This window comes from Syzygium oleosum, unplaced genomic scaffold, assembly GCF_021117445.2.
Source record: "Syzygium oleosum isolate NSW1041296 unplaced genomic scaffold, Sole_v2.1 Sole_v2.19, whole genome shotgun sequence".
Lineage (NCBI taxonomy): Eukaryota > Viridiplantae > Streptophyta > Magnoliopsida > Myrtales > Myrtaceae > Syzygium > Syzygium oleosum.
Genome location: NW_026607503.1, coordinates 2,423,489 through 2,447,282, shown reverse-complemented (window position 1 = coordinate 2,447,282; position 23,794 = coordinate 2,423,489). Strand labels below are relative to the sequence as shown.

The 23,794-nt window shown below is 43.2% G+C and overlaps 2 protein-coding genes across 3 annotated transcripts; both read left to right on the top strand.

Moving 5' to 3' along the window:
- The first annotated feature begins 8,871 nt into the window (after window positions 1–8,871).
- Window positions 8,872–14,956, top strand: LOC115670458 (uncharacterized). Its single transcript, XM_030591743.2, has 6 exons — window positions 8,872–10,119; window positions 12,552–12,607; window positions 12,697–12,927; window positions 13,835–14,126; window positions 14,271–14,467; window positions 14,558–14,956. Exons 1-6 carry the CDS (start codon window positions 8,917–8,919, stop codon window positions 14,709–14,711), a joined length of 2,133 nt encoding a protein of 710 aa, XP_030447603.2. The 5' UTR covers window positions 8,872–8,916; the 3' UTR covers window positions 14,712–14,956.
- Window positions 14,957–15,816: 860 nt separating this feature from the next.
- LOC115670120 (uncharacterized) lies at window positions 15,817–22,575 on the top strand. 2 transcript variants are annotated; one of them, XR_008818447.1, is made up of 6 exons: window positions 15,817–16,212; window positions 17,364–17,486; window positions 19,439–19,541; window positions 20,756–20,886; window positions 22,065–22,313; window positions 22,403–22,575. XR_008818447.1 is itself a non-coding variant. In XM_030591312.2 (5 exons), exons 1-5 carry the CDS (start codon window positions 15,877–15,879, stop codon window positions 22,257–22,259), a joined length of 888 nt encoding a protein of 295 aa, XP_030447172.2. In that variant the 5' UTR covers window positions 15,817–15,876; the 3' UTR covers window positions 22,260–22,391. The 2 variants fall into 2 exon arrangements, 1 of the variants encoding a protein (XP_030447172.2); XM_030591312.2 differs by lacking the exon at window positions 22,403–22,575 and having other exon boundaries at window positions 22,065–22,391.
- The last annotated feature ends 1,219 nt before the right edge of the window (window positions 22,576–23,794 follow it).

Genomic DNA, 23,794 nt, shown 5'->3' with positions numbered 1-23,794 from the left:
ATCTTGTCATGCAGATGTTCCAATTGAGGAGGGCAACTCAGATCTGAAGACTATGATCGAGTCTTTTGATCAAGAGGGACGACCTATCCATTATTATAAGGATCCTCGAATAGGACACTGTTTCTGGGATCTTGATTGCCAATGTTCCCTTTGTGTAAGCCTTCCTGATGACGAAGAAGATGACAGACCATCCAAAAATAAAAAGAAACGGCCTAAAGATAGTCTCCATCAGAGATATCTTGATGGAGATCCTACCGTGCAACCCCTTGATGAGGAAGGAGGAAGATACTAATTTATGGTATCATATGGACCACCTCGGCCACAAACTCCTCCTGCAATTCCTGAATCTTGTGACCCTCCTTCACCACCACAATCACCACCCAGAAAAGCTCAACCACAAAAGCCAGTTATTTTGCCCTTCTATAAACCCATTCAAAAATGGATTAGGAAAAATTCTTATCCCTTGCAATTACCCAAAGCATCCCAGCTTTCATGTGTTTCAAAGCCTGAACCACCACCAGTACTCCCAACTGTCTACATGTTCTAACCTTCGGACTTTCCGTCTTTGGAAAGAACCAATTATAGTGCCCCTTTCCCGGCATTGGAAGAATTTACAGACGCACATCACCGGTTCCGACATATGCCAAAAATTCCAAACCCTACAGATATCAATGATCATGGGAGACAAAATAAAGTTACTGCCGCCGAAGCTGCTCTAAATTGGCAGTCAGAAAATGCCCTGGCGCAAAATAATGTTCTCAACACAATTGATACAAAACTTTTAACTGTCCAAGCCCGTCTTGATCACATTGATCAGAAGGTTGATCAAACGGCTTTGGTCACAAATAAGTTGCTTGAGACGTTTCAGAAGAAACTCCAACAGATGGAATCAGGGAAATACATTTCCTATCATTATTTGGAAGATCAAACTGCTGAAATGGAAACGTTATGTAGGCAAATTAAACTCTTTCAAGAAGGAAAATTTGTTCCTACGCTAGATCCATTTTTTCAACCTTTGTATCCAATCCGGATGGAAATCTCTCCTCCAAAAGTCACTTCAATTGCCTCAATCATTGTGGAAGGCCCAAAAGAAGGTCGGAGTGTAACTAAAAATAAAGAATGTGTCAGTAGAGCCCGTCTCACAAGATTGGAACAGGCCACGGAAGCTCTCGTAAGAGCGAAAACTTCCTTCGTTAGTGGGATTATCTCTTAACCAATACTAAGGACAGGTGGGGGTCTCTGTCGACTGCATTAAAGTCAATATCTACCACAAATGTACATCTACCTTAGAAAAAGTCATCCCATCTCACAAAATTGGTTTCTCGATTGACTAAAGAAGAAATTTCTTCTCAAAATTAGATACCTGGCACCCTCGAAGTGCAAATAAACCTATGTTTTGAGCCACATTTATGAAGACCATAATGTTGGCTCGCGGCTTACTTGATACGTTACGTTCGGCGAGCGTTTTATGGGCCGGACTATTAGCTATACCCAAGATGAGTTCCCCTCTAAGTAGCTGCTTGTACGTATGATCATAGGCCGGTACACTGAATGATTGTAAAGAACAAAAGAGTACGGCGCATTGAATCATTGAAATCAATTGTCACTCGTTCCGGCGCAAATGACGGGCAGGAATGCTCATATGCACGAGAAAGAAAAAAGGGACTGTTGGGTATCAAATTAAACAAAGGAATCGAAGCATCTACCATTTGAAGTTGACAGACAGTACAATAATGGACAGTCGAATTGAGAACATGTGTCCCCCTTTGTTATGGACCGTGTTCCCTTTCACTGAAATGGACCTTTGAAAGGTCCATGGCACAAAAACTGTTTTGTAAGAGGGAAAAAGAGTACGTCATAAGAGAAAAACACACACGACCCGCTTGAGTTTTTGCAGAAGGGCGACCGGGGCCCCAAAATTAAATACTAAAACTGGCCCTTTGGGCCCAATGAAATTTAGAAAAATAGGTCATGGGCCGTGCCAGCAGGCCCATGGGCCTCGTGCTGCGCTGGCCTGTCGAGGCTAATGCGCCGGCCCGGCCGGTTTGCCGTCGTCGGTGATCGAGCATAGAAAAGTAAGCAAGGATGTTTCGGAAAAGAAAATGGCATGGTAAACTCACATTATTGTGATGCGCAATTATAGAAGTGATGTTGCAAAGTTATGATGTTGAAGATGAATGATGCAAGGTGGGACTGAGGTAAAAACTCAGAAGGGTTTTTTAACATGGTGTATCATGAGTCTCTAGGTAATGTGTCTTTATGCTTGTGCCATTGAATTATCAAAAAGCTATTCAAAAGTGAGATGCTATTAATTGATTTAGCTCTCGCCGTTAATGTCGGACTGTTGTGACCACATGACTAAAATACTTTGAGAATGCTTGCCAAGGAAGCACATGCAGTTAGAAATTGAGGTTAGAATGTAATTGTGATTCTATCACCCATTTACTTATGTTGTGCGTTTGGTAAAAACTGGTGGAGAAATGGAGACACTCGTTTCTACGGAAAAGGAAAGCCAATTCCATTCTCCCATTAAAACACACAAATTTTGTGCTTCATATTTACTCTAATGCGTTTAGGGATTTCCATATTACTTCCCGAATCGGGTGAAAATTGGGGCGAAATTGAAGATGAGAGGCGATCGATTGAAGATTGGTAGAGAGAGAGAGAGAGAGAGTGACTGAAGTGGTGTCTGTGAAGAGAGAGAAACGAGTGATGTGGAGATTCTGGAGAGGATTGACGGAGCGAGTGAAGTGAGAAAATATGCTTAGAGAGAGTGACAGACACTGAAGTGGTGCCTATGAAGATTCTAGAGAGGATTGACTTAGTAAAGTGAGAAATGATGGTGAGAGAGATAGAGAGAAGTGGTGTCTGTGAAGAGAGGGAAACAAGTGATGTGAAGATTATGGAGAGGAATGCCATGAAGAGAGAGAAACAAGTGATGGATCGCGGAGAGGATTGACGGAGCGAATGAAGCGAGAAATTATGGTTATGGAAACGAGTGATGTGAAGATTTTTTTATTTTTTTTTGGATAATGACATAAATGGTTTACAGATTCTGGCTCAATGTACAACGCAGTCTCTGAACTTATAATTTGTTCAATGTGATCCTAAACTTTAATTCAATGTTCAATGCGGTCCCTAAACTTTTGGTACATGTTCAATGTAGTCCCTGAACTATATGAAAATGTTCAATATAATCTCCGATCTTGAATTAATGGAAAGATTAAATTGAACATGTACCAAAGGTTCAGGGACTATATTGAACATGTACCAAAATTCTAGAGACCATATTGCACATTGGTTTAAAGTTCAAGGACCACATTGAACAAATTGAAAGTTTAAGGATCACATTATACATTGAACCAAAATTCATAAACTATTTGTGTCATTTTACCTTTATTTTTCTGGTCGTTGTTAGTACAATTAGTGTTAGGTATTGTTGGTACAACACAGGAATGCTCTCTTCTCAATTGCAGGAATCGATCCCTGCACCTCTCACTTTTCGCGTTCCCACCCCCCAAATCCCAACCACTGGACCGTGTGCTCAGTCCATAATTCACGTTCAACTGTGCATTTTAGCCTTGTACAATAATCGCGGCCTAACTCTCTATCTCTGGTTTGTTGAATTTCCTTGACAAACAACATTACCTTATGAAGATAGATAAGCTCTTTTATGTCCATAGGTGACAAATATACACATCATTCAAACTCGTTCCAAAAGGCAAAAGTCCACTCTTAGTTTCTAAACATGTGCATATTTTTTTAACTGAGTCCCTCCCACTCTTAGTTGCATGTCCGATCGGAGTCATCACGAGCCCGAGCAGGAAAAACTTTCTGCCATCGTGGGCGTGGACTATTGGTTGATGCCATACATAGAGGTCGCGACCGGGCTTTGGGCGATCAGGTTTATTGACATAAACACTGTAAATCGAGGATTCCGCGTCATACTTGTGTCGATTCCGACAAACGCATCCGCTTCGCTCGATGAAATTGATTTGAAATTGGAGGGACTTGATTAGAATAGCCATTTAAGTTCGAGGGCTTGAATTCATGGACCAAAAGTGGAATTCAATGATTTGACCTAGCCAGTATTGAGCCAAAACTGACGTGTTTCTAAATTTTTCTATCTTACAATATGGTCCAAACATCACTAAACATTCAAAGTCAGAGAAGAGGAGGGGATGAAACTTGGAATGGAAAAATCAAATTCAGACTTCTAGGCTGACCGTTGATTACATGAAAGGGCAGGGTCTCTAAACAAGTCCCTCATTTCAATGGTTTTTAGATTTTCGCCCCAATTTTGCAGAATCAAAAGGCAAGTGTAACACGACGCCACAAGCAATTTGGTTTATGGACGAAAACAACAAAGATGGAGGCAGGGGTCGAATTGAAAACTCTCGAAAAATGGTGGGCCAGAGAGAAAGGCCTCGAGAAGATGGATATTTAGCCCTAAGTCCCACATTCCAAAACAAAAATGGCTGCCTATAACACAACATCCCTCGGGTCACTTCTCAACTCAGTTCCGCAGATTATGACGGGATCTAATTTTTGGCTCCAGCACATCTTCTAGTCCTCTTATTCTCGTTTTTAGTGCAATTTGACCCTCCAACTTTCGATTTCGCTCGATTGAGCCTTCTAAATTTCACAATTTATGTCATCGAATCCTTCTGTCTAACACGGATAGCGTGTCAACACGATGATTTATTGTTAAAACACAAAACTTTGGATCAATCGAAGTTTTGGCCCTCTGAACTGAGCTCCCCTCAGTTATGCAGCATCTTTCGACTTTTAAAATGACTTAGGTTCAAGTCCATAATTAATGAGATTATGTCTTGCCGTCCTAATTTAGATTGCTCTAACCCCTTATTTCAGCTAAGGGTGTAAAAAATACCCGAATCGAACCGAACTAAATCGAAAATTTCAGTTCGGGTAGTTAGTAAAAAGTTTGGGTATCTTGACGATTCGGTTCAGTTCATGTCATGTATCCAAACCGACCCGAAACAATCATCTCTTAATCCCTAAAGAATGGAAGTGAAGGCAAGTGGGTATTGTGACTCCCTGCCCAAACAAATCTCGGTCTTCACCGTCTCTCTCACACACACGCATTTCTTCTTCACGAACCCCTGTTATCTGCCTAGGGTCTTCAGCTCTTGAATCTCGCTTGCTTCTCTCCTCTGCTTCAAGCAATGCGACTCTTCGTCGCCGATCCCCTTCGGTGTAGTCTCAGTCGGATCTCCATGCCGGCAGTGTGCTCGAGTGCACGTATTCTCTGATTAGAAACTCGTCACGAATTCATGGTACAACTCTCGCAAGTTTGATTTCGCCTTCCTAACATATTCGTTTCCGCCTTTTGTTTGTTTTCGTTCCAGCATGTTGTCGTTGAGCTGATCCCGCTATGTGCGGTCGTGTTAACCCACCCCCCTAAAAAAAAAAAAAAATGAAAACCGAATCGAATAGAACCGTGATTTCGGTTCGGGACGAAGCGAACACATACCCGAACGTTTTGGTTCAAGTATAACGAAATTTTAAACCGAACGGTTGACGGTCCTAATTTCAGTGACGATATTAACGTCAAGTCCCTTTTGCGGGAAAACGAGCATGTATAATCTCACATTGCAGCAGGTCGTGGCTTACAACGTATCGATCTAATTCTCATTCTTTAACATTTTCATGAGTTACGAAAATAAAAGTACACAAGAAGTGCCATAACTTGTGTACGGCGATCACTTTGGTGCCATAACTTTTTTTCGGATCACTTTGGTGTCAAGTCGAAGGAAAATATATCACTTTAGTGCTAATTTGACCGGAAATCCGACGTGGCATTTTTTATTAATTTTTGACGCCGACGTGGCTCGCGGGAGGCTGAGTCAGCGTGTACAGTCAGCATTTTTTATTTTAAATAATTTTTTCCAGCGTGCACAGTCAGCATTTTTAATTTTCAATATTTTTTTTCCTCTTCTTTCCTTTTTCTTTTCTTTTCTTTTTTTTCTTTTCTCCCCTCGCCGGCCGGCCACCGGCGAAGCCCGGGAAGGGCTGGGCGAGGGCGGCCTTGCCCATGGCCGGCGAGGGGCGGCCTCGCCAGATCTGGGCGAGGCGACCCTCGCCGGCGACAGGCGAGGCTGGCCCTCGCCGGCCCAGGCAAGGCCGCCCTCGCCGGAGTCAGGCGAGGGCGACCCTCGCCGGCGTCGGGCGAGGGTCGCCCTCGCCTGAGTCGGGAGTGGGCGACCCTCGCCCGACGCCGGCGAGACATTATTGTCTCGTGATAAAGCCATATGGTCCAGATCAGGCGAGGGCGACCCTCGCCCGACGCCGGCGACCCTCGCCCGACGCCGGCGAGACATTATTGTCTCGTGATAAAGCCATATGGTCCAGATCCCATCCATTGTCCACTCAACAAAGTGGATCCACAACCCACCCATACATATTTCGTTTCCTTTTCGTATAATTGACTTCGCCCCCCGAATCAACGGCTGCCATTTGCGATGCTGGAAATGGACACCCGAAAACGCCTGCCGTGTTCATCAGGGTCACCGCCGTCCACGTGGCAATAGCGCCACGGCAGCCCCGGTCAAATCGAACCTAAACACAAAAAAAAAAACCCAAAAAAAACATGCGGAAAAGTCAACCTCGTCAATCTGACGTAACGTTCGTCTCACAAAAACATCGCTACGAAAAAGAGAAAAGAATTCAACAGCAATTTCCTTTTATGGAACATACCTAATGTTGAATCGGTACACACCTAATCGCAGAGCGTGCCGGTGAAACACGGTCGTCCCTCGTGCAATATTATGGGAAGAATGGTCCGAGGAACTTATCGAAATGCCGTGAGCTTAAATTAATCGGCACTCGGTGAGATCGCGCGATTTGTGCAACTAAGGAGTTCCGACTTAATTGATCGGGTCCGGGCAGAACAAGGGGGCAAAAGCTAGTTACTTACCTCATTCAATTGAATATCTAGCCAATAATAATAATAAAAAATTTATTCGAATGATTTAAAATCGCATTTAGAACGTTGTCAATTGTCTCGTTACGATTTACCAATTATACCCACCGCCCCGCTCCACGCTAGGAGGAGAGATAATAATATCAATACTGCACTTTCGATCATTATAAAAATCATTATTTTTAGCGCTTCGACTTCTCATCGAAATCAATTTTCAGGGGCTTGCATTTTCTCGTCCAAGATCATTGCTGGTCGTGCGTGGGAACAAAAGGCACGAAGTAGGGCGTGGCAAAACAGGCACGGGCGACGGCGTGAACCGAGCGGCGAGCCGAGTCGTTCGCGAGTCCCGCACTCGCGACTCATGCGCCGGGGGATTGACTCGGTTCGTGGCGCGACGTATCCGCCGATGCAATCACGCAACAACTGAAGAGGACTCGGCACTCGGTTGGGGAGGTGGGGGAGAAGGGACTTGGGGAAAAGCCAAGTTTGACTCGGTCCAGTCCACTCAGTGAGTGGCACTGGAACCGCCTCCCCCAGCCATTGACGATGAAGGTGAGTGCCGTTTGACGCAGCTTCCTCCGTCGCTTGTTCTTGCGCTATTCCTCCCCCGCGATTGGCTCTCCCCCCACCACCACATAATCAACGGCCGCATTTTCACGTCGGTCGCAAATTACGTCGATACCCTCCCCGCCTCGCGCGTCGAGGTCGCTACGGGACTCCGTCAATGTAAAAGGGCCTCGTTCGCACTACAGCTACTACCGTCCTGTATTGATTAGATCCGTCGAAATGGGTTATAAACCCAATTTCTTAATCCATATTTGATATGATGAAAGTGTTTTGACGATATGGATCGGGTTATGTCTGAGTTTGGTATGTGTTCAAGTCGGGTACGAGTCACTAATTTGTATTGCGTGAAAATTGATCAAAATTGGTTAAATGAGACAATTTGGGTCGGATCATTTTCAACTCGATTCAAATTTGACTCGACACGCCCGTTTGACAAGTCTAGCATCGATGATAATGGGGTTGTGGCCTTGTAAGATTTAATCGTGAAAATGGTTTTTTCTTTCTTTTATAAATTCCAATAAATACTCTTTTTTCAAAACGATTTCCAATTTGCCCAATGTGAAAATGGATTTTTTTTATAAAAAAGTTCCAATAATAACTTCATCAAATTTAATAAGGTAGGGAATGGTTATGTTGTTTTTTTGTCATTTGCGCACTACTCCTTGTAGTGATGACTACGCAACCAATCCTATAAACTCTATTGTACGCATAACGATTCGGTCATAAATTTTTTCAATTTTATCAATGTAGCGCTAAATTTCAGCGCCAAAATCCCAATTACTGCTGATTTAGTATTCCTACGATTAATTTAGGAATGAGTTGGTAATTTACCCGCTCTGCGTTGTAATACGACGGGCCTCTAGAATGTATAAACGACGCGGGGGATGGGCAGTTTGGTCAAATCGACAGGGAGGAGCTACGGGGGCCCCACCCCGTGATCATCGTTCATCGTTCGGGGGCCGGCGACAGAGACGTGCGTGTCTTTTGGCGATCGTAAGTATCGAATCGCCGGACCGGGTCGGAGCTGACCCGGCCCCGTTTTCACACGAAACCCCCCCGATGAAAAGGGTCTCCTTGTTTTCACGTCTTTGACTTCTTCCCCCTCCTTTATTTATTTATTTATTTATTTATCAATATATTTCGAGGATATCTATGTGCGTATTCAAAATTTTTTTTTTCATTTATTTAGAAACTTTTGTGGGATTATAAATTGGGAGAGATTTTAAAACCCCATCTCCCCCAATATTATTCTCCACCTTCTCCTCCATTAAACCTCCCCTCCCCCCCCCTTTCCGATTTCACCGCTCTCTCTGTTTCTCTCTGTGTTTCTCTCTCTCTCCATGCGCGTATCTCCATCGTAAGGGAACAAGCCCTCGCCACCCGCCCGCCTCGTTCCCCGCTCCGCCATGGAATTGACGATCAATGGTCACCGGCAGCAGCCCCACGGCGACGCCGCGGCGGCGGCCATTGACGGTCAATCCCCCGTCCCCGGCCCCGACCCCGCCGGCGGGAAGCCGCCCCCTCCTCAGCCCGACGGATTCCTCGAGGTGGATTTGTCCCCCCGCCCGGACCAGGAACCGCCGAGCGCGAATCCCGGCGATCGGGCGATCGGGGAAGAAGGCCCCGTCCCCGAAATCGACGCCAGCGCCAGAGGAGCGGCTCAGGCGCACGAGGAGCCGGGGGAGGAGCAGGGCGCGGAGGCCGAGGATCGCGAGCACGCGGTTGGTGACGGGACGAGGGTCGACGGCGGCGGCGGCGGCTCTGACGTGATCAGTGTGGTCCAGCCTCATTCGCAGCTCCCGAAGCCGGAGGCGCCGCCGATGTCGTGCTCTCCGCCGCGGGACGTCGGCGCGGCCGCCGCCGCCATATCGGGCCGATCCCAGTCCATGCCGGGCCGCCTCGCGGCGGTCGACATGCCGGCCATCGGCAAGTTCATCCGGGACCGGAGCAACAGCTTCTCCGCCGCGATCGTGAAGCGGCTGTCGTCTCTCAAGGAAATAGGGAGCGACGACGACGACGGCGGGAGGGGCGGTTCCGATTTCAAGCCGGACGGGGTGACGGAGATCAACCTCTCGGGGCTGAAGGTGGTGGTGAGGCTGAAGACGGAGGAGCAGCCGGAGAAGGAGCTGCGAGGCAGGATCAGCTTCTTCTCGCGGTCCAACTGCCGGGACTGCACCGCGGTGCGATGCTTCCTCCGGGAGCGAGGGCTCAAGTTCGTGGAGATCAACGTGGACGTGTACCCGCAGCGGGAGAAGGAGCTGATCGAGCGGACGGGGAGCTCCCAGGTGCCGCAGATCTTCTTCAACGAGAAGCTCTTCGGCGGGCTGGTGGCGCTGAACTCGCTGAGGAACAGCGGGGGGTTCGACCGGCGGCTGAAGGAGATGCTCGGCGGGAAGTGCTCCGGGGAGGCGCCGGCGCCGCCGGTGTACGGGTTCGACGACCCGGAGGAGGAGGAGCGGGCGGACGAGGCGGTGGGGATCGTGAGGGTGGTGAGGCAGAGGCTGCCGATCCAGGACCGGCTGACGAAGATGAAGATCGTGAAGAACTGCTTCGCCGGGGCGGAGATGGTGGAGGTGCTCATCCACCACCTCGACTGCGGCCGGAAAAAGGTAACCACGCTCCCCTGTCCTTCCTCCCTTGCTTTCGACTGTTACTGCGATGCGCGCGCGTGCGCACGTGCGCCGAGTTTTTGTTGAGTCACGCGAGGGTCGTGCGAGTAGAGATTTTTTAACCGAACTCCTCGAGATCACCCGGTCAAAGCTTACATGTTAAGTACAGATTTAGTTGCTTAATTAAGAAGGATTATGGTTTGGAAGATTTTTTTCCCTTTTGCTCGCATTTTGAATCCCGCTCTTAAGCCGCCAGCAACGGACGGTCAACAACGGTATGTCTCGAGGATCAAGGTGCGAAGTCAAACGGTGGTGATGATGCCAAATGACCATCTCGCCCCCCCCCCGCCCCCCCTTCGTCAGCTTCATGATGACTCGCAAGGGCGGGGTCGAGGGAAAAGAGGGGAGCTGCCTGCACCTGCGAACGCGGTGTAATAATTAACTTCCGTCGTTTTCCCCACGAAAAAAATATCACTCCAGCGGGGCATTTTGGTAATTTTGCTTGGGACTTTGGGGTTGTGTCCCCAGACCGCGCCTTTTTTTCGCCATGTCCGAATTCGGGAATTCACTCGCGTCAATGTCGAGGGGCCACAGTTGAAATGGAAAGTGGAATGATTAGATTCGCAATTTAGGAGTGAATTGCGCGTTTTGATTTTCTTTCCCTTTTTATGGTGGGATGGTGTTTTTCTTTTTCGCTTTTTTTTATGGTGGGATGATGTTGACGACCGATTTGTGGGCACTTTACAGTTTTCAATCCGCTCATTACCTCGTGTTGTGGATAATCGGCACCTTGAAAATAGAGTTGTTCCTTTTGGAATATACTCAGATGAAGTGTCTCTAGCATTCGCGAGAGCCGCCGAATATGCGGTTGCTTGCGGGGGAAGTGCATAGAAGGTCTTGTCCACTTTGATGGGTACCCCCAAAAAGTGGGGAGACAATGGGATAGGGCGTAGGGAGTTTGCATTATTGGAGTTTGGTTGCGCGACCGCAGCGTTGCTCACCAAACTCAAGCTACTCAGTACGATACTATGATCAAAGCACCGTGTAGAAGGGGACAGATGGAGGGTTCATCGATCTACATTCGAACGCCCGCTGTCCCCCTTTTCGTCGTGCTAATCGATTTCGGACCGATTGACTTCATCCCCGATATTTTTTGAAGCCTTCTTCAAGACGCATTTAATTATTCTTTGTTTTGTCTGGTAACGGAAAAAAGAAAAAGCTTTTGAACGACCGGAAAAAAGCGAAAAAGAAGAAAGGGTTTTTGTCAGAGGATTTCTGTCGTCATTGTGTCAGCCTTTTGGAGGAGGCTGGCCCCGTGAGCTGAAATCATTTGCTTTAATCGAGGAGGGGAAGTTCAAAAAAATGATGAAGAGAGGAGCCCCGACCACGTGACGAGGAATGATACCTTAGGAGGTCGAAAAGTTGGAAGCGTTCAAAACAGTTGTTTCGGTCGGGGGTCCATGTCGTAACTTTCCCCAGTTCCACAGTCCCCAAAGCCTTGGCTCCACTGGCCAAAAGCAACCGTTTGACCCTGAACTTTTTTTTTTATTTTATATCGAAGACCCTGAACTGTTCATGCTTTCTTTTGGGGGGCCTAATAGTGTCCGACGGCTTCGGTGTCTTCCATTCTTCAACGTCTCTATTAATACCCGTTGGGGGAATCTGTCCAGAATAAAAAAATTTCACAGTTAATATGGTAAACTAAGCTTAATTAGCTTTTTCCACAGGTTGCGTAAGGTAATGTGCCGTTTATAGTGGACTAGAACCAAGGCGGATCTTCAGTAACTTCCCGAAGTATTTAGTAGATACTACTCAACTGCTGATAACTTGCCTTTTGTTATTCTAATTGTTGTTCACTCATGTGAGTTCACTCCATCTAGCTGTCACATATTCGCACGTGAGATAAAAGGAAGGTCTTCAAAACCTTTTTTTTTTTTTTTATCTCGCGTGTGTCTATTGAGTTCAGTGAAATTGCTGCAGCTGTTGCCGGTTTTAAGAAAATGTCGGATATGTCATACGTGGGTCGCAATATGGACGTGGTAGATCAGCTTTTATGCTTGGAAATTATTGACATTCTGCTTCTTGTTTATAATGTGTGACTCAAAGCACATCTTAAATGTTGTTTCCTTTCAACCTGATTTTAGCTAACGTTCCACCTGTTATTGTCAAGCTGTCAGAAACAATGTAAACAAATACAAATAGAAAGCGATTATACAAGTAAGGCGCAAAAGAAGTCTAGAATATCTTTTTGTGTCTAGACCTTCATGCAGTTATGCTCTACTTTGCTACTAAGGAAATGCATATATATTCTATAGCATTGTAACGTTTTTGGCTGAAGACAAGTATGTTCGTTTCTGATCTATCAAAACTCCCCCAAAACTGTCCTTAATTCGTTCGTTGTGTCTGAGTTTCTCCTCCGTTGCACATTGTAGGCTGTTGAGATTGGAAAGCAGTTAGCCAAGAAACACTTCTTCCATCATGTCTTTGGGTAAGTGGATTGTGCAGACACAGCTAGGTCAATGATCTTATCGATCTTCCTTAAACTCAATAGTTTCTTTGGTATTTCTGCTACTGCAGGGAGAATGATTTTGAAGACGGAAACCACTTCTATCGTTTCATTGAGCACGAACCATATATTCCCAGATGCTTCAATTTCCGAGGATCTACAAATGACAGTGAACCAAAGCGAGCAGCTGAAGTTGGCTTGAGGATGACCAAGATAATGTCTGCCATACTTGAGTCTTATGCCTCTGAAGATAGGCGCCATCTTGATTATGGAGCCATCAGCAAAAGTGAAGAATTCAGAAGGTAAAGCGACTCCGTGACATTCATTTACCTTGATATAATACATAATGCAATCATTAGCTGAGATCATCGAAAGATTACAGTATATCTAACTTTCCCTATTGATGCTGACTAAAAGGGGTTTAGTTGCCAGAGGTCAAAGTACCAGACAGTTAGCATTTCCTCGATAAGGAAAGTAAGCCATCTTTTGTGCAAAAAAAAACGATGATTTTAGAGATGCGTAAAGGAATTAAACCCAGAAGGCTGCTATTGAGCCGGTGATGAAAAATTATTTTGTATATTGACAGCAACTTATATTTCAACTGAAGCACTGCAGTCAAGTTCTTCATGCCTTTGGCTTCCATCTGTTATGTTCCCTTAAGGCAATGAGTTAACAAGTTTTAAGCATGGATGATGTTTACAGTTCCTCTTTGAGACGTGTTAAAATAAATATTTGATCTTATTTGTCTGGGGTTAGTATGTTCTCCCAGCCAGTGCTACCTTGTCTGACATCAGGATTTGCGTCTGCTCATGAATTTGCTCTATATGTTTTTAAGATGTGCAAAAGTACAATTCTATCCAAGAAATGCATATAGGATCATTATTTTGTCTTTGCAAATACGGATAAAGTTTAGGTGGTAAACGGTAAGAAACTCTTGTATAGAGTTTACTTATAATGGGAAAAGCCATCAACACGGGAAATTTACTCGACAGATCTGTGCTGTTCTTTCTTTTTCTCTTACTTTATTAACTCGTTAGTGCTCTTGTACTTATTTCATAACAGCTTTCATAGATTTCTCCTCATTAAGCTATATGCAGAAGTAGTCCATCCATTATTAACCTTCTTACAAAAGCCCAATAGACTGCTGCTAATGGGCATTTTATTAATTGTTGTTTTCCCTCCTCATTTCCTAATTCTGATGGTATGCAGATACGTAAATTTGTCTCAAAAACTTCACCGGGTGGACCTACTGGAACTCTCACCTGATGAAAGCCTGGCATTCTTCTTGAACTTGCATAATGCCATGGTCATTCATGCTGTGATAAGGGTCGGCCTCCCAGAAGGAATCATGGATAGGAGATCTTTCGACTCTGACTTCCAGTACGTGGTTGGCGGGTATCCATTCTCCCTTAGCACAATAAGAAATGGAATACTAAGGAACAATCGGAGACCTCCGTACTCGTTGGCCAAGCCCTTTGGCACTGGAGACAGGCGCTTAGAGGTAGTTGGCACATTCACATAAGCAAGTTAATATCCCATATCGTGTCGGAATTAACTGTCTGCTTATATGATAGCAGTTGTACTTGCAGATCTTGATTTGGTGTCGCAAGAAAAATCTTCTAACAGTTAGTTCATATGCTTGCAGCTTGCTGTTCTTAAAGTAAACCCCCTTATACATTTTGGTCTATGTGACGGCACGAGGTCGAGCCCAACCGTGAGATTCTTCTCTCCTCAAGGAGTCCAATCTGAACTCAGATGCGCTGCCAGGGAGTTCTTCCAGAGCGGCGGGGTTGATGTGGACCTGGACAAGAGGACACTTAAACTCACTCGAATCATGAAGTGGTACGCGACCTCTATTTAGCCTTTCGTCCCGTCTGCATTTACTTCAAAATGGCATCTCAAACGTGACACGGTTCCGTGTGTTTGTTTCAGGTTCAGTGCTGATTTTGGACAGGACAGGGAAATCCCACGGTGGATCCTCAGCTACTTGGACGCGACCAAGGCAGGTCTCTTGACGCATCTCCTAAGCGACGGGGGTCCCATTCACCTCGCCTACCAAAACTATGACTGGTCTGTAAATTCCTGATGCAACAACCGGCACCATTCTCGTGGGTAGAAAAATGGAAGAACACTAAACTTATAAATCACATTGAGCGATGAGGAAAGTCGAGGTGATGCCAATTATATACTGTACATAGCTGAATATTGCGAGTCCATCCCAAGCCATTAAAATGGAAATTCGAGGATACGATAGAGGTATATGCTTGTTTGTCCCGACGTGCGCGCCGAAGACGACAAGTTATCAAGTTTTCTTATTCTTTTTTCCCGGCATCTGGGCTTTGTTTGCATTCAGTTAAGTGATTTTACATATTACTGTAACGTTTAGACTTGCCAAGAACAAAGTCTAAACTGTTTGAATGAACTGTGCTTTCAAAGTTGACAATTTGCACTTTGAAATGAGTGGATCGCGCTGGCAGTATGGCTGGCAAACCGCTTCTGAGTATGTAACTCGAATGCTTTGGAAAATAAAGGGTTAATACCCTTAAAAAAAAAAAAAACCCAAATTGGTATTTGACAACACGCCGCATTTTCTTTGTTGTCTCGCAAAAATACTCGAATTGATAACCCATAATACATCTATGACAAACTAACTCTCATCTCAGAACATAAACCACAAAACCGACAATTCGATGACAAATCTATCTATGTCAAAATGATTTTCGTCTCATAAAAAATCTCGAATTGTTACTCTAACCTAAATCCAACCTCCACTAAAATTCCATGTGTTAATATATGGTCGGTCGATTATCCTCCGTGTCAGATTTGTCTTGCATTCGTCCGCCACTTGTGTTGATGCGTATACATTTTAACGAGACATTGTATGGAATGGTCGATAATTTGGGTTTTTCCATGCAATGAAAATTAAATCGAGTGAAATATAACACGGAGTACCACTTCGAAATTTATTTCGCGAGATGAAATCGGTTCGGGATAAACGCGTGTGATGGATACCAATTTGAGATTTTTAATCGTATTAATCAATAAAAAAAAAAATCGGATCCGGGCCGAATGATCCGGCCCAAAACACTCCCTCCAACCAGATCCATTCCCGCCAAAACGACGAGCCCGATGGCGGGAAAATTAGCTCTTATAGGGGGCAACTCCGAATATTTCAATAGAAATCCCCCAAAAAAACTGCGACTAAATCAGAGAGAGAGAGACGGCCAGATCGGAGATCCCCATCGGAAAAAATGGAGACCGCCGGAAAATCGGCGCCGACGGGATGCTTCAAGTGTGGCCTCCCGGGCCACTGGTCCCGCGACTGCCCGGCCGATCCCATCCAGAACTCGGTCCCCAACCCTAGATCCGCCCTTCCTCCTCCTTCGTCGTCGATTCCCAATCCCGCCGGTGGTGCCGCAGCAGCTGCTAGGGCCACCGGCTTCGACGACAAGCCGGCGGCGAAGCCGAAGAAGGTCCCCGCGAAGCGACCCAAGCTCACGCCGGAGCTCCTCCTCTCCGACGACGGCCTCGGTTACGTCCTCCGCCACTTCCCTCGCAACTTCAAGTATCGCGGCCGCGGCCACGAGGTTCTCTTTCTCTTCTGGTCATGATGTTGTCCTCGAAAGCTAACGCTCCGTCGATTACTTCGATATCTTGTCGAGTTTCTGTGAGGAAGGGCGTGGCAAGATTTTTCATTGCATCGACTGCTGATCCATTGTACCAAGCGCTTTATCTGTCATCTTCTACGTCGCACTTTCCATTGTTCTGATGCCCGCTTTGAGATATAGGAGAAGAAAGGAGAAAGTAAGATAATTCAAACTGCATTACCTTCTCTGGTTCGCTTCAGAGATGGGGTTTGACCAAAGTTGCTGTCAATGAACTTGCAAACTTGCATCCTGCAATTCGCTCATCATGTGTATGTGGCATCCCTCGCAATCATTCACGTTCTAAAGTTTGCTAGCTAGCTGTGTAACCTCGAAGTGCTGAGGGTGGCACTGCTGAGTGATTTGGGCCTCCTAAGATTTAACATTCCTTTTACTGTAGCGAACATTATAAAACATTCCCCAATTTTTAACTCGTGGAAATATATAGTCCTACCACAGAAGTTTCAATCACCCACTCACTAATTGCATTACATATTTGCAAGTAAGTTATGTGTTGTTTCAGTTGGAGATATCGCATATGACTGCAGTGATGGCTGCAAAACCTCATGAATTTTTATTATGTATTTGTCTGTAATGCTCTCCATAATTGACTTTCGATACTTTCAATAATTTTGTTAGACAGGGTTGATCATTAATTTGTAATTCTAATAACCAGAAAGAGTTGACCTTTGCTAGAGCAACATAAGAATTGAATGAGAAGTGAAAAATCCACATTCAATTTTCATCAAAATGACTAACTGCAAGCTTATGTTCCAGAGATTAGCATTGTAATTCTTGTATCCTGTTTTGTTCATATGGGAAGTAGGATTTTTGCGAGCAGAGAGCAGGGTAAAATATTCTTTAGTCAGTTTCCCCAAGCTCAATTTTCTGGTTATCAACTAAGTAGTGCAGAAGTATTTCATACAAAAGTTAGAAATAAGATCTTTGTGAATCCACATTCCTGTCGTTTTCTGTTATTTTATAATCTTCAGTTCTTTGATTAGATGATGATATTATGAGCTGTTTCCGTCTTTCTACTAAATATATTTTTGACTTTGCAAAATTATCATGATGTTCTTTTTCAAGATTTGCAGGTTAGCGATCTGGGAAACTTAATCGGCATGTACCGGGAATGGCACTCTCATTTGATTCCCTATTACTCATTTGATCAGTTTGTTCATAAGGTAGAACAAGTGGCTGCCACAAATCAAGTAAAGGTAATTGATACGAAAGAACTACAAATTTGAGAAGAGATGAGAACTGATTCTTGTACTTAATCTGAACATTACAGGGTTATGTAACTTAGTTTATTAACTATTATCTGACTGAGTCTGCTACTAATCGAAATATATCTCTTTATGGCGAATCTGGACTATCTACTTGTCAGCATCCTATGATAAGCTGTTCTTGGTCATTTCAGTCTGATAAATTAAGCCATAATAAACCTGTTAAGCTTACTTTACTAGAACTTTTTCTCTAATATGCTATTCTTGGTTACTTCTGTCTTATATTAATGGAAAGGCCCTGATAGATCAAGCTGTAATAAACTGTTAAGCGTACAAGAACCCTTTCCAAAGTAAGAAGATGTTGTCTGCCTTTGAGTACTTTTAATTGATCTCAGAAATCACACAACTCTGTGGAAATATAAATTGCGGTCTGATTGCTTGATTTTGAGTGATCTACTTACATGGTTGCCTAGAAAGCTAGTTGATTTTCTTCTGTGAACTGCCATGATTGTCTGTCTGGTATGTCCATAAATATAACTGGCCAATGTGGGTTATCGAATTTCTTTTTGGAGTAGAACTACCTGTTTAATTAAAGTTATGGCTTGTAATTCATAATGAATAGCCCGCTTTCTTCACATTTTTCGATTGTCTTTATCATCTGTTTTTGGCTGTGTTAAGATCAAATACTGTAGGTTAAAAAGTACAATTCAGGGCTTAAGTTACATCGATATTGATGGGTTAAGCTTCTGTCTTTCCTCTTCCTTCTTTCCCCAAGCACACTTCTTTCTCTAATTGTCTCAAATATACATACTGTATAATGCTTCTTTTAGCTTAATTCCATCTCATTTTTACGGTTTTCACTGTATAGCTTGTCTAGGTTTAACATGTGGGGTTTGTATATGATGAAGGAATGTGAGCACAGTCAGAGGCTGTAATGAACATAATTGATTTGAGTGTGTTTTTCTCTATGGTCCTGAAACTTTTGTTCAGGCGCTTTTGTTCTACCTTTAGTTTTATATATTCCCTTAAGTTCTGTTTTTGTTATCTAACAATATAGCAACACATATATTTTTCAAGGCAATAAATAGTATATTAGGATCTCTAATAAGAGCAAGGCTTGGTTACAGAAACAGAACTTTCAAGGGCTATGAAGACGAGTTCTATTTTGTTTGTTATGGGCATTCATACTATTTGTGACTGATCAAGAAGAAAAAAGAAAAGCAAAGAAATTTTCCATATATTGGTTGATATCCTGTATAGATGATACGCCATTGCCTACTTGATGCTTTATTTCAATTCCTTCTCTTTCTTTTTGCAAGAAATAACTGACTTATGACCTCTAATATGAAGAGATGATGACTATCACATATGCAGTTGGTCCAGTGAAGGCTGGACACCAGGCTTAAGAGTGACTATTGAACTTGTAATTTATTTAAGTGGATATCTCTGTCTCCTTTGAGCCACATCGGGATTTCAATGCTTAATATGGGTTAAATTTCTTCAAAGTGTCAATATTGTAGTAAAAGGCAAAAAATAAAAAAATCATTTTCCCATTAGTCAGTGCCATCACTTGGTAATTCCTGTCCATCTTTTGGCTAAGATCATCTATCACTTGGGAATGTACTTTGACTGATTACCTTTAGCCAATTCTTGCAGATTAACCACTATTGGTGATACTGTGTGATGAATTGTGATCATGAATCTAATGCTTCTGTTACATCAGCCTCTCTAATGTGATTTATAAAATCCGTGCATGGAAGGGACTTTAATCTTGTGGACTTTCAGATGACAGATCTAATATTCAATATGTATGGAGGTAGCTTAAGGATAAGCAAGTGATAGTGATATCTGCAAGGAAAAGTGAATGAACTGAAAAATGTGGACTGGGTACATTTTTTCGGTGGATAATCCTTTTGATAATTCTCTGTTCAATATTTTGGCAGAAATGCATCAAAGAATTAAGGGAGAGAGTTGCCAGTGGTGGGGATCCAACAAAGTTGCATGAACCACCTCCACCTGAGGAAGATGGCGTAAACAATGACCAAGGTGAGAAAGATCATTTGCCATTTCTTGTGGCCTAAAACTTCTTTTAATTTTTTGTCTTTCTAGGAGCATATGTCTTTTGCAAATAGTTGCTGCTTGCAAATTGTTCCTTGACATTTGAGATCCCATATGTACCTTTTCATCCCACCTAGCTAGATTCTTGTAATGTTGTCTACGAATTTTTGGAAGAACACTTTTGGTCTCATTAACTTCTTCTAACAGAGACTCAGTAGGTGCTGCATATGGAAATCTACGACTTCATAATGAAAGGGTTGGTCTTCATGTACTTCCAAATGTTATCCACTTAGGGCCCGTTTGGTTCGGCTTTTCAAATGCAATTTGGGGAATGCAAATACCTTTAGGTGAAAGCCACTTGGGGAAATATAAGTGGTGTTTGGTAAAAAAAATTTTGTGAAGCTACTTTGGCCTAAGTAGTGTTTGGTAAATTTTTTTCCCTCGCGGTGAAGAAGATGAACAGTAACAGGGGCTAAACCGGAATAAAGAAATTTGAGTGAGGGCAATTTGGGAAGGGAAAAATAGGCTTCAGCATTTGTGGAATGCTGAAAGCCCAGAGCTGGTCCGGACCAGCTTTGGGCTTTCAGCATCCCAAATGCTAACTTTCGGCTTTCCGTTCCCCAAATGTTGAACCAAACGGTTCAGCATTTTGGGAAGGGGCTTTCGAGCCCGAAAGCCTCTTCCCAAAGCTGAACCAAACGGGGCCTTACCAGCTTAATGGAATGCCATTCTTTCTGATGAAAGTAAATGCTTACAGAATGTATTTTAAGATTCGTTCCTTTGTGATGGAGCTCTATGCCTAGTCTGGAAATAATCTGCCGCCATTGTTGCAGCTCCAGTTTTCTGGCTGTATATTCAGGAACATCCATTTTTTTGGTTATTTTCTGGGTTTGTTTGATCTTGTTGGTCCGATCAGATAATGCTATCTTTAAAATTCTATGTACTAATATGAAGATTGGTCAGTGTTAGCTTTAGGCTGGCAGCACAGGTTCTGGTGGTGTGAAAAGCAGGTTTTTAATAGTCACTGAAGAGGATCAATTCTGTGTTGTCATTTTTTCTGGAGCTTCAATTGAGCCATCAGGATCTGTACTGAGCATTGGACTAATTCTGAAAGCTAACCTCTAACTTCCTTTCTGCAACAAGATATGTATCTGAAAGCAGCATGTTTTGGTTGCCCCTAATCCTGTACTACTGTTTCGTAGGACTTTCAACACCTTGCGAACCCATGGATACTGAGGAACCAAGACAACATGTGAGAGAATTATCAAATAACACCAATGCTGATGACTTACCACAAGACTTACTTCATGAGATCTATGAGAAAGCTACTGAAGTAAGTGTTCACTCTCTATATGTACTCATGTTTTCCCACAATTTCATGCTGTTGCAGTTAAAGGATTCAAAATGTTTTGGTGGTAGCTGTAGATTTTAGTATGTATCAAAAGTAGAGGATCCATGCCAGGTTGACTTGTTTTATATTATGTTTGTGACAGAATTTACCGAATATATTGACAAAAGCTGGTTTGTCCGGGTTATCTGGTATAATGGTCAGTCTATCACGTAGACGTCTTTTATTCCTATTCTCAAATTTGTGGAAATTTCCCCAGATATTTAAGTCTTATTGGTGCTAACAACTGTGGTTAAAAAACCAAGATTTATTTTTTCTTTTTTGCCGTGCATTTCCATCCTCTCCACTTCTTCATAATCATCTCCAACAATTGTGGAGAGTACTGCGAAGTCCTAAAGTGTACATCCACACACACACCTGTACATAAACTCAGCTGAGTTGACTGGAGTTTTAGTATATCTGGAATGAGTCCTGCCTTATCAGCTTCAAAACCGAGCACCCAGTGCCTCTCCAGGATCCCAAGGAAAAAAAAAAAAAAGAAAGAAAATTGTCTTCCACCTTAGCGACTTTCAATATCTCTTGTGTGCAAAATAACTTCTTTGCTAGACCATAGCTTTTGTTAGCCATGGTACATTTCATGCTGCAGCTTGAAGAGCCGACTTACATTTGGTTAGATCTATGTGAGGCCTCACGATCACGTGATCAGGTTCAATAAGGTACAAACTGGAGTTGAGGTCTTGCATATCTTTGTTCAATCCGTATGTCTTATTTACCCTCATCCTCTCCTCGTTTGGATTTATCTCTTTCTCATCATCCCTTCAGCTTAGAATAAGGCAATCCCTCTCTCCATAAACCCTTTCCTCCCGTGTCAATCCAGTAAATTGACCGAAGACATGATATGGCAAATCTTTTTCTTTCAAATTTCATACGTAGCCGACCAAACGCAAGCTTAATGGTCTCCATTCTTATTGGATGCAGTGGGTTTGTCTGCATTAATATAAATTTGCCGAATCTAGGCAGTATTACTGCTCCTTTGTCAAATATCGTCATCACCTCCGGGACATTATCGCCCGAGGTGTGATGAACTCAGGTTATATGCATGACGTGTATGCTTAGAACTTCGAGGTTTCATTTTCCCCCCTCTTTTTTTGTGATTTCTGCAGGATCCACCTCGGAGCTCACAAAGGCATGATGTCTTGGGTTCAGTAAATGAATCACAGAATCAAGTCTCAAATACTGTAACTAGCAAATCAACCAAAAGCCAGATCTCGGATGAGCAAAAAGCTCGCATGGAACTCAACAGACTCAAGGCATTGGAGAAGGCTGCAGCTCGTTCCCGTTCGCAACAAGGAAGCTAACTTGGGCTATTCGTATTGTACATGTCCTCCATTGCTTCCTTTTGCTTCTAATGGGTGTGGTCGATCAGGAACTCCAGACATCTGAAAAGTGTGGTAGCAATAAAATTTTTCATTTCTCTTGCTTTTTGATTTCTCCCTTACAGGATGTGAAGTCAATTGCTTCTTCAAATGATCCAAACCTTTTGCTCGTTTTATTCCAAGCAAGAAGAATGGATTGTTCTACATGGTGATCTCATTGTTGCAATTTTGTCTTAGCTATGACTGTAATTGGAGGCGACTTGCTAATATCTGTAAATCAAAGGGCTTCTTAGGTAAACCGTGAGTGAAAAGCTCAGGTTTGCATTCTATGCACACTCCTTTAAGAAAACAAATAAATGTTTCTATTTTAATGTTTATTTTTAATTGTTGAATGCTTAAATTAAGATGGTAATTCCGGAACCAACGCAGCTAACACGAGTGGTAATAAATGTTAGTCTTACTCTCGTGATGCGTTTGACATGGTGGACGAAATTAAATTTTAGAAATAGCAATCGTATTTAGGCCACATGGGTCTTTTATTAGGTTTAGATAAAAGTGAAAAAAAAAATCAAGCTCTTTCGTAAACCTACTGAAAATCTTTAGTTAGTTAACACGTAAACTGAGATGACTAATGACACTTTCACAACAACAGTAACTTGCATCACAATCACAATAAACGGACTTAGCCTTTGGTAGGTAATCGGATGTTTCAACGTTTTGAATTAACGAAAAGATGATTGTGCTAATGTGTATTCAATATTTCACCACCATAAGGCTTGTGAGTTCGGGTTTTCATTTGAAATTAAGCCAGCCATTTCATGACTTTATTTGAGACGAGGCTCGCTTTGAAAACTCTTTTGAGAAGAACGGTACCTATTCGGATTGTTATTTGAAATTTTCTTGATTGTCATAACATGCCACCGACAAAACAATGCTTTGCCCAACCTTAGGCGACTACGAAAGATAGCTGTGACCATAAATGCTCAAAAAGTTTTTTTTAACGAGACCGATCAAAGACAAGCATTGCACTCCAATTGGACCCCAAATCTTAATCCACGTTAGCCCTTAATTAGACCGCTCAACCACCCTGCCGTGGATGAAGAAAGCACATATTACTTGCTGCATTATTTCCCACGACACCCATGTTTTGTAATCTAATCTAACCGATTGAGTATGTACCAATTGCTTGATGAACCAAAAAGGGTTCATGTGGACTGGTACTCTAAGCATGTCTAATAGAGAAAATTTCCAATTTCCAAATGAAATGTCATGAATTTTTTTTGGAAATTGGGGAGTGTTGTTAGTTGACTGACTAATACATTTCCCCAAAAAACAATCTCATATAAAATTGAAGAAAAGGTGAAAGGGGGTTTGAATTTGATGAGGTTCCACTCAAAGATACTTTTCAGAAGATTTGGTATCATATAATTGGCCTTGAGGATTTCTGACATTCCACCTAAATACCGTCTGTATCTTTCTGGACGGGCCCGAGCGGGTCTACACTTCCCAACATCTTG

Coding starts and splice junctions, on each gene's coding strand:
- LOC115670458 (XM_030591743.2), top strand. CDS start 8,917: ATGGAATTGACGATCAATGGTCACCGGCAGCAGCCCCACGGCGACGCC. Junction 12,928..13,834: donor AAAAGTGAAGAATTCAGAAG/GTAAAGCGACTC, acceptor GATGGTATGCAG/ATACGTAAATTTGTCTCAAA. Junction 14,127..14,270: donor CTGGAGACAGGCGCTTAGAG/GTAGTTGGCACA, acceptor ATATGCTTGCAG/CTTGCTGTTCTTAAAGTAAA.
- LOC115670120 (XM_030591312.2), top strand. CDS start 15,877: ATGGAGACCGCCGGAAAATCGGCGCCGACGGGATGCTTCAAGTGTGGC. Junction 19,542..20,755: donor TGGCGTAAACAATGACCAAG/GTGAGAAAGATC, acceptor ACTGTTTCGTAG/GACTTTCAACACCTTGCGAA. Junction 20,887..22,064: donor TCTATGAGAAAGCTACTGAA/GTAAGTGTTCAC, acceptor TGATTTCTGCAG/GATCCACCTCGGAGCTCACA.